Genomic DNA, 10992 nt, shown 5'->3' on the forward strand with positions numbered 1-10992 from the left:
AGGAAATAAATTACATTTACTCTCTGCTCTAAATATGAACAAATAATTAAGAATAGGAATAGCTCATTTGACCCCTTGAGCCCTCTCCATCCTTAGATGATGGTTGATCTTATAGTAGACTCAACTCTACTTTCCTTCCCTCCCACTTTGATTCCCTTGTCAATTAAGAATCAAATTCAGCCTTAAAAATCATCAATGAACCTGCCTCCACTCAGAGTGGAGGAAGAGAAGTCCACAGAGTTAACAACTCTGAGAAAAAGCATTTCTTCTTTCCATCTTAAATAGGAGACTCCATGTTTTTTCAAATTGTGTCATGTTAGTTCTAGTCTCTCCCACAAGGGGTAACTCTCTCAGCATTCACTCTGTCAAGTTCCCTCAGGCTCTTATTGGTTTTAAAAAGATAATCTCTCACTCTCCTAAACTCCAATGAATAAATTCCAACTATTCTATCTTTACTTATTATACATTACAAGTACTCATGTATTTATGGTAACATATTCTTGACCCCCCTCAACCACTGAAAAGTCTGTTTCTTTCTATCTTGCTCCATTCTCTCATACTTTTGAAGATATCTCTCATATTGACCATTATTGTTCTATTAAAACTTTGCTATTCCTCATATTAGGTTACATCCAAATAAGCCTGCATTGCATCCTCTCTAAAACTAAAAATGCCTTCATATTAATATTAAGCCCAATTTTCAGACAGATGAGGTCAGTAGCCAAATTTTCCAACCCATTCCCACTTCATAGTGATGGATTGCAAGATCATAAGAGCTGAAACAGAATTTTTAACATACCTTCAATTTGGTCAGTGTGTGCATATCAGCGATAAAGTCTAGCAGTTCACTTACATACTGTCGCATGCATTCCATTGCTGCCGTTGTGTACTGCAAGAGTTAATAAAGAGATGTACATTATCAAAAACTACAAAACAAATTTTGTTTCATAAAGTGTCAGATTGGTGTTTCCGTAATGAAAGTATTAATTTATGACTTAAACAATTACAAAGGCAAATTTGATATCAGCTATTGTACACACAGAAAATATATAATTTGTAATAATTATATAAAATGTTAAAATTCTTAAACAATACACAATTTTCAAATTAAATATGTATCAGGATATGTAAAGTAACAGTACATCTTATCCTTATCTGCACTGCTTCCCCCATTGCTATTTGCACCCAGCACCAACTCCACACCCAATAGCTCAATGGTGACATGCCCATTTCTGAGTCCTAATTTAAACCTAACTTAAGCTGACAATTAATTCACATACTGAAGAGACAGCTGAACTATTAAAGGTATCCTTCACATGTTAAACTGATTCTCTGTCGACCCTTTCCGGGCTGCATTATATCTCTTGATACTTTTCAAGAAGGAGCAGAACAATCCAGCTGGTGTTCTCTCAATATGTATTCCTGAATTGGCATCAATGAAACACATTATTTGGCCATCTTTGTCTTGATTTTTTATGGCACCAACTGCATACATATTAGCTGTGACATTGCTGTACATTGCACAAATGATTGTACTTCACTTGCTGTGAAACATTATGGTATGCCTTGAAAGGTGATTCATATCTGTAAGTTATGCTACCTTGTTAGTCCTTCACTACAGCGCTACAAGAATGCACCAGTTTCCATCAACTTGAATTGGGAACATTTACATTAGGATTCTTCCTGTCATCACCAAAGTCACTACACACCAGTTGACAGATGAATATATCTAGCGGGTCAGGATTTCAACAAGCCACACCCGCAGCTACCTAGCGAAGAATGTCAGATAAAAGCCTGCAAAACTCAGATTTCCACCAAAGTTAGGGATTAAATCCACACTTTCTGAATGAAGAGCAAACCTTTAGATATATTAAGTTTAAGTCATTGAGGTAATGCAATAAGATGAAATAGAATGATTGTATTAGCACTTTAATAAACTAGTTTTCTTCTCTATTTAATAAATAGACACATACGTTACATAATTTATATCAATATTATTTCACTTTTGTATTATCAAATGTACTAGTACTACTTAGTAATTCTGAACTATGTACATTCACATTATGCGAGCTGGAACATAACCTTTTGCTGTGGTTCAATAAACTGTTCTAGTTCTGCTTTTGTGAGTTAAAATTTTGTTACATATCCAAGCATATTAATTGGTTTACATTACAATTGTTTAAGATAGAAAACAAAAGAATCCAGTGTACCATCCCTTAAAATACCATTTTTCTGTCAAATCAGAAATACTCTTTTCATAAATGTTGTAACCCTCCCTTACTCTCTCAGAACAGAATTGAAGTTTTGGTTTAAGAAAGTAAGCACACGTATTACATTCCATAAAGATACATTGGCTGGTTCAATAAACAATACTGTGGAAACCTCATACATAAAATGTCCAAAACTTTGATCAAACTTCTTATTTTAAGGGAAGAAATGTATAAAATTAAATGTTGGAATATGGGTTAGTTGACTGTATAAGGCAAACTGAGGACATAATAATCACAGGAAAACAAAATAAGACCATAAGACCATAAGACATAGGAGTGGAAGTAAGGCCATTCGGCCCATCGAGTCCACTCCGCCATTCAATCATGGCTGATGCGCATTTCAGCTCCACTTGTCAGCGTTCTCCCCGTAGCCCTTAATTCCTCTAGACAACTTGAATCTATCAATCTCGGCCTTGAAGACATTTAGCGTCCCGGCTTCCACTGCACTCCATGGCAATGAATTCCACAGGCCCACCACTCTCTGGCTGAAGAAATGTCTCCGCATTTCTGTTCTGAAATGACCCCCTCTAATTCTAAGGCTGTGTCCACGGGTTCTAGTCTCCTCATCTAACGGAAACAATTTCCTAGCATCCACCTTTTCCAAGCCATATTCTAAGGCTGTGTCCACGGGTCCTAGTCTCCTCGTCTAACGGAAACAATTTCCTAGCATCCACCTTTTCCAAGCCAGTTAATAGGCTTATTTATGTAATTATGTACAATTGCAGTGTAAATCAAGTGGTACATGGAGCAAATTACATTAAATAGTTCAGTTTAAAATGCTTTATGCAATTCAACTCCGAAAGTGCTATTATCATACTTTTCATGATTTTTGGTTCCATAAAACCTCAGAAACAAATGAAATTGACCACACAAGCTCCAAATGTCAGGACAAGAAAAAAATCATACAATCATGGAAATTCTATGACAGACTAAGAAGTCATTGAGCTTATTGCATCCATGCTAATTAGCAAAAAGCTACACAGTACAATCTCACCTCTCTGTATTTGGACAATAGCCCTGCAAATCATTGTTATTCAAGTTGACCTCCAAATACATATTGAATATGGTGAGAGCTTTTCCCAACCATCCTTTCAGGCAGTGAGGTCCAACTCCTTACTGCTCTCCGAATTAAAAAGGTTGCCTCATCTCCCCTCTAATCCTTCTATCAATTACCTTAAATCTGTGCTACAAGATTTTTGATATCCCTTCAGTTAATAGGCCATCCCTATTTATCTAAGCCCATCATAAGCGTTTAAATCACCCATCATGGTTTTAAAAGTTACTTTTGAGGTTTCCCTGCTCCCAAGCCTACCCAATCTTTTCTCACTGTTAAAATTTTCCAGTCCTGACAGCATCCTTGTAAATCCCTGGCACTCTTTCCAGTGTAATCACATCTCTTCTGAAATGTGGCAAGCAAAACTGTATGGTGTACTCAAGCTGTGGTCTAACTAGTGATGTAAATAAACATAATGCTCATAAGCTGGCTGCTCTTGTAAATAGTTCCTCGGTCCCTCCATATAACTCTCATTTTTTGCATGTTCCTATCACAAGTCACAGCTTTCAAATGCATTACCTCACACTTCTTTCCCAGGTTGAATTCCAGTTTCTGGTTTTCTGTCTAACATACCAGGCCATCTGCATATTTTCTAAAGAGCTGTTTGACTATTACCTCACTCTCTTTTTGGCTCTTATTGTTTTTGTTTTAATTCAAAGCTGTAACAAACACTCTGAATACTATCTGAAGCATCAAAGTTTTCTTCGCTTCTATAAAAAATGTTTGTGATAATTACTTCTCAAGCTTTTGTCTGTTGTATAATTATAATATTTATATGTTATAATATACTATGAAAAATTCTAGAAGATAATTACAGTAATATCAATATTATTTTATTATCAATGAATCAAAATTATGCACATATCTTAAATAGTTAATTTATTAACTTTAAAATAATCTGTTTTCATTACACCTTCATTTCAGATGTGTATGCAAGCATTAATTTGACTTTGTCCTTTAAGGCTCACTAGCTGCTGCAATTTTTCAAAAGGCCATCCATGTCACCTTTGTTGACAAAGTGCTGAAGAAAAGTTGGCAGCCCTCATGCTCAAACTGTACATGGTTTTCAGAAATGTCAGCAGTAATTTAAGATTGCATGCCAGTGAGTATCATCAGGTGAGCTATTCATCCTTACCTAAGATGTCACGATATTCAAGTATGATGAGAAATCCAGACTACATTTTCAAACTATTATTTAACTGACATTAAGTAGATAATCTTAAGCACCCCCAAGATGTCTCAGCCAAGGATATAAATAGATAAATGTTGTGAAAGATTAATAATTCTTTAATTTGAAAAAAAACCCATTGTAAATATCAACACCATGCTTTATCTTTCTTCCAATAAGTGTCCTTACTGCTTTGTTCAAAATCCAATTCCTGCAAATATGATATACATGAATCAAGTCCTGTCACATCATCATTTTTAAATAGTTTTAAAGCTTTTTAGAAGGCAAAATCCTTTCTCCCCCAAATCAGTTGAATAGCAGAGATGGTAGCTTCAACATTTAAGTTCACATCGATCATAATGAAATAACATGCAAGCGTTTTCTTTTAATGATACAAAACAGTTTCCCAAATAGTTTTGACATTAATTTAGCACAGAATTAATTTTGTGGTCAGACCTTCTAATCATTTCACTTGAAAAACCTGCTACTCTTAAACAATTCCACAAAAGTTAACAGAGTTGTGTTCATGATAGACTGTGGTCTCTCTGTGCACATTTCAGACAGATATCTCAAAATGCTTGACAGTCAATGATAAACTGAAGGTTTCCCTCTCTACTATATGGTATCACGTCTGCTTTACTGTTTAGTTTTTGAAGTAGTACCTGACTGATTCCTCCATTGCTGATTTGTCTTCGTGAAGAAGGACAGCCCCCTACCCAATTCACTCATATCATGGCTACTTTAAATGTGTGATTAAAGTTTGTAATTGCATGTGAGGCTCAACTAAATCAACTCAACTATTCAAAAGCTGTTAGCACTCCTCAGTTCATAATACAGCAAGTTTCATTTTAACCGGCTCTATATGAACCAGTGATAAACTGGCAAAAATTATAGACTTCAAATATTGAGAAATTTATATTATTCTGTCCAACTATTACAGTTTTTCATTTATTTACATCAATCTAAATATACTTGTTGTTCAATCAAATGGCCACATGAAATATCAACAGCTGATTCAATTCTGAGTCAATTTCTCCTCAAATATGATGATCTACCACAATATCCAAGTAGTCAGTTGAAGATGTGAGTAACAAGGCTCTCTGCCAGTAAGTTTTATTTAAGGCAAAGTTTTATTATCATTTAAGTAATGTATGCTGTAAATAAAGCGTAACAGTGAATTGCATACCCCTGCATTACCTTTCTGTTACTTACAGTGTGTTTTACCTTGATTATGTGGACCGTCTGATTATCTGAAATATTTGATCAACTGGCATGCTCTTTGTCCTACAGATCACTATTTATAAAAATTTGCTGGACCTTTATTTTTCTGTAACAGGTTTGTCAACAGCTGAGCTGCTGTGCTGACGTTTGGGACGAATTTGCAATATAATTCAAACACTTCAAGAACTTCTTGATTTCCCATTTTGTTCTGGGAATATGGAACTGTACTAATGTTTGTACCAACAGTCTTGTGCAGTACTCGTTCTCAATCCACTATTCAGCCTACATAGGTCACTTAAGCCTTAATTAATTCACTCTTTGCAAGAATGGTCCCCTGGTGAGCTAACTCTATTTTCTAAAAGAGCACTCCTTGTTTTCCCAGGTGTTGTGCTGCACTAAGAGGCTAGCTAGGAATATTCATCTTACTTTGGAAGATGGCTGGGCATTTCAGAGTCCAAATGATAGGACTTGACATTGGTAATACCCACATGGAGTTTAGAAAACACAGGTGGGGAGGGATGGCACAGTGGCATTGTTGCTGGACTAGTAATCCACAGACTAGGTAATGTTTGGAACTTCAGGTTTGAATCCCACCGTGGCAGTTGATAGAATTGGAATATAATAAAAACGTCTGGAAATGAAAGTCTAACAATGACCATGAAAACACTGTTGATGTCATTAAAAATCCATTTCATTCACTAATGCCCTAAGGGAAGGAAAACTGCTGACCTTATCTCGTCTGGCCTACATTTGACTCCAGATCCAGCATAATGTGATTGACTCAACACGGATGAGAGACTCAACACTTGGCAAAGGAAATAAAAATGACAAATTCAAAAACAAGCAGGAAGTGCTGGAGAAATTCAGCAGTCTAGCAGCATCTGTAGAAAAAAAATCAGAGTTACCGTTTCGAGTCCAGGGACCCTTCGCCATAACTTCAGACCTGGGATCTCAATCAGATATTTCACTTTCCTGAGCTTCTTTGCTACTATCTATAGGCTACTGGACCAGGTTTTTAAAGGTTAATCTGTCATCAGTAGCAGCACTAACACATAGCTTTCAGCCAAGAGACTATCAGTCATGGCATGTTTGTCTGCCTGTTTTTACATCATTCTCCAAGAGATTTTTCAAATATTCTCAGGCCACTTCACAAACTCGGGAGAGATGCTCTGTAGTTTACCTTGTCTGAATGCATTAAAAAGCTCCCCTTAATTAGCTTCAGAAAGTCTTGTGCACAGTGCCGAAACTAATTCAAATAGAACAAAACCAGTGGACTCATTGGGTGAGTTCTTTATTCAGGTCCTTTGTGTACTCCTGCCCTGATCATTATTTTTAGGGTCTTGTATTAGTACTCTTTCTTTCCTCGTTACAGTGGCTGCACAGTGAAGATGTCTGTTGGGGGGTCACACTGGTTAGCCAGACATTTTGAGCCCTCATCTGACTGGATCTTATTTGACAGAATGTACTGATGAAGAACTGGATCAATTCCCTCACCAATGCTGTGGCAGATACAATTCCCTGGGGAACAGACTCTGAGAAATGGGTATTTGCATCCATGATGTTAAGGATATTCTGGTAGCCCAGTTTTGCTTCGGACAGAGTTCTTGCTGACTGTTTCTGCAAAAGTTGAAACAGGAATCATAAATGCACATCTTACTGCAGGTTGGGGTCTTCCCACGGAATGGCAGGTTCTGACAAAACCTCATCTTTGGGGAGCTATCACCAGTAAAAATGTTGATGATGTGGGCTTGGATGTCACGTTCACCAACATGTCCAGCCAGTGAATTTCATGAGCTGGCTGCAATATATCCTTATAGGATCTTGATGGTGTGAATCCTGATTGATCACTGTCCACACCTTGTTTGCAGGTCTGTCAGGGTGATCTCCATTTCCTCATTAGAACCTTACTTTAAAAGCCTTCAGTACTGTTTTTATCTCCGCTTCAGCGTGAGCAGTCTGAGCTAGTGTTTTTAATAATTTGTGGGGCTGTTACCAAGGAAGTTCTTGGTGGTCTTCTAGACTCCCACAAATTATTTCAAATAGCCAGACTGGAGAGTCTTCAGTTTGCAGTGCCACCTTAGCCTGCAGTGGTGGCCATCAGTCAGGGTGGTTGCTCTGTCTCCTTGATGGTGTCAGGTCTCTCTGAGACCACTCTGGATGCTATTATCTTTGATGCATTAGGTCATTATGTAAATTCTCACTTTGGAAATAGAACCAGTCTGACTCAAGGTTGGAATACAAACAGACTCTAACCTCACACCTTTAATGTATTGTCTGAGCTGAGATATCAGTTTTATAAAATCTTAAGTTATCTCAGGAATGTGACTTGAAAGAAGTTCTGGGATTTATATATTAATGAATTGAAATCTGCAACACATTCTAAGTGATTAAAGACTTAACAGTAATCTAGGTTTGTTCAATACATTGCATCAGTTGTATAGTACTTTGATCTTTTACTATAAATTCTGTGCCCTATGCTCCAGCTGACGAAGGAGCGGCGTTCTGAAAGCTAGTCTTCCAAATAAACCTGTTGGACTATAACCTGGTGTTGTGTGATATTGTTTTAACTTTGCCCACCCCAGTCCAACACTGGCACCTCTACATGATGTTGAAATGCATAGAGTAGCGGTAGATAGATTAAAGTTGGATCAGAGGAAATTTGAATTTCAAGAAAGAAAGAGAGAAATTCAAAATACTGAGACAGCAAGAAAGAGAACTTTAGGGAAAAGCAAACATAACCAGGAGTGTAAACTAAGAGAGCTCAAGTGGAGGAAAAGTTGGCCTTACCACCTTCCCTGAAGGCAACATTGCACAGCGAACTTGATTTTCCCAATTACTACCTAAGTTTGATGAAGCAGAGGTGGAAGACTTCTTTATGTCTTTGGTGAAGAGCACCTTATACATAGAATTTTTTAAAAGTGTATTACCTAAATTTCTCTGTTGCAGTTTCATTATTATTCATTCACAGAATGTGGGCATCTTTGACAATTTAATGCCCATTTCAAGTTGACCTGAGAGATGGTCAGCTGCCTCTATGAATCACTGCAGACTAGATGCACATACGCAGTGCTATTAGGGAAGGCCTTTCAGCATTCTGACCCAGTGACAGTGAAGAACTGGCAGCATACTTCCAAGTCAGGACTATGTGTAGCTCAGAGGTGAACCTGAAGGTGTGGTGTACCATGGATCTATTGACCTTTTGAGGTGGCAGCAGTCACAGAGCTGTAAGGTGCTCTGTAAGGAGCCTTGGTTAGTGGCTGTAGATTTTCTTGTGAATGGTACACACTGTTGCCATTGCACATGCATGGTGAAGATGGTGAATGTTGAAGGTGTTAGATGGGGTGCCAATCAAGCGGCATGTTTGCCCTGGATGGTGTCATGCTTCATTAATGTTGTTGAAGCTGCACCCTGACCACCACATCAGGGATTCCAAAATCCCTGATGTAGTGGTCAGGGTGCCATTAGAATGACTCACAGGCCTTTTAGTAGCCAATTATTAGTCTTCTTAACCATCCAATCCTATGCCTAGGGCATTATCCCTGTGTCAGGATAAGGCCACCTTTGTCAAGTAGCCTGGCAGTTTTATCAGAGGGACACCACAATCTCCCAACTCAATGCCAAGGTCACCCCACCTCAGAAGTCTTGAACACCACATGCCCTTCTGACAGCTAAGACTGAGATATCACAATATGGGCTCTAGAAGTGCTGGGAGTGTCTGTAGTCCCAGCACTGACCATTGCGCCAGTGGCACTGCTGAAAATATGAAAGTGCCTGCCATCCACTAACCATCATGCTTCTCTAAGGCTGAATTTTATCTGAAGAAACAAGGGCACAAGTTCTATCTCCAATCACTTAATGCTGCTCACAGCATTGAATGGCTGTGAGGCAGCCATCAGAATTGTGAGCTCCTGCCCACATCAACCCCCCCCCCCCTCCCCCGCCATTTTAGTGGTTGATAGGGAAAACTGAAAGATCCAATGATGTGGAAACCAAAGCCTTCCCCAGTGTTTCTTAACTGAAGTGCTGCATTGTCACATTTGAGAGCTAGTTTTGAATATGATAAAAATCACAGGAGCTCTTACATTAAGAACATTATAGTAGATAGAGCAGTATAACACAGAAAACCTTCAGTCCACCATACCTCTACTAACCACGTCATTCTAAACTAATCCCATCTACCTGAACATGGACTGTATACCTCTATTCCCTGCCTGCTCACATGCCTGTCTAAATGCTTCTTAAACTTTGCTATCAAATCTGCTTCTACCACCTCCTGGTGGCAGTGCATCCCAGGCACCTACCACCATCTGTGTAAATATTTTCCTTGCCCATCTCCTAGAAACTTCCCCCCTCTCATCTTAAATCAATGTTTCCTAGTATTTGAGAATTCCACCCCAGGAAAAAGACTTTGACTATCCAGCATATTCATGCCTCTCAATTTTATACACGTCTATCAGGTCACCTCTCATTCTCCGTCTCTCTGACAAAAATAAACCAAGTCTGTCCAACCTGTTCTTATAGCGAATACACTCCAATCCAGGCAACATCCTGCTCAACCTCTTTTGCACCCTTTCTATGTCCTCCACATTCTTCTTATAGTGTGGTGGCCAGAACTGCACACAATATCCCACATGTACCCTAACTAAAGTTTTAGTAGCTGCACATGACTTATCAACTTATCCACCTCGTGCTCCCGCGAGGAGGTTGAGCAATTCTTCCCACCTCGTGCTCCCGCGAGGAGGTTGAGCAAATCATCAACTTCACCAACACATTCCACCCTGACTTTTACAAACCCGACTCCCACAGCTACCTGGATTACACCTCTTCCCACCCTATCTCTTGCAAAAATGCCATCCCGTATTCTCAATTCCTCCGCCTCCACCATATCTGCTCCCAGGAGGACCAGTTCCACCATAGAACACACCAGATGGCCTCCTTCTTTAGAGACCGCAATTTCCCTTCCCACGTGGTTAAAGATGCCCTCCGGGGGATCCAAGATGGCGGCGACCCAGTAAGACTGAGTCTATAGTGCTCCCCCCAAGACTTGGGCACAGTGGGTCACCTACCCCATACCAAGCTCACCAAATCATTTATAAATCATTTTTAACAGTTTAGTAACTCAATTAGTTGTGCAATATTATATTTAAGCAACTTTATCCTAAGTTAAAATGACTAAAGGGAAGGGAGCCCGCAGCTCTCAGCAAGCAGGAACCCCTCCCCCACACTCTCCAGCTGCAGCAGAGGCGTCCACAGCCGCCCCGGGGGACTTACCAACAGTA

The 10992-nt window shown here is 39.0% G+C and overlaps 2 protein-coding genes across 5 annotated transcripts in view; one reads left to right on the top strand and one right to left on the bottom strand.

The window, feature by feature from the left end:
• The window catches only part of prima1 (proline rich membrane anchor 1), a 255369-nt gene that overhangs the window by 180906 nt on the left and 63471 nt on the right, over positions 1–10992 (top strand). The window lies entirely within an intron of this gene.
• Positions 1–10992, bottom strand: part of LOC122553429 (protein unc-79 homolog) — a 218242-nt gene that overhangs the window by 22787 nt on the left and 184463 nt on the right. For all 4 annotated transcript variants that reach the window (XM_043697181.1, XM_043697182.1, XM_043697180.1 and 1 more), the window contains one exon: positions 800–889. In XM_043697181.1, the coding sequence (XP_043553116.1) occupies positions 800–889 (90 nt within the window). The remainder of the gene's footprint in view (positions 1–799; positions 890–10992) is intronic.

Source organism: Chiloscyllium plagiosum, chromosome 10 (genome assembly GCF_004010195.1).
Source record: "Chiloscyllium plagiosum isolate BGI_BamShark_2017 chromosome 10, ASM401019v2, whole genome shotgun sequence".
Taxonomy (NCBI): domain Eukaryota; kingdom Metazoa; phylum Chordata; class Chondrichthyes; order Orectolobiformes; family Hemiscylliidae; genus Chiloscyllium; species Chiloscyllium plagiosum.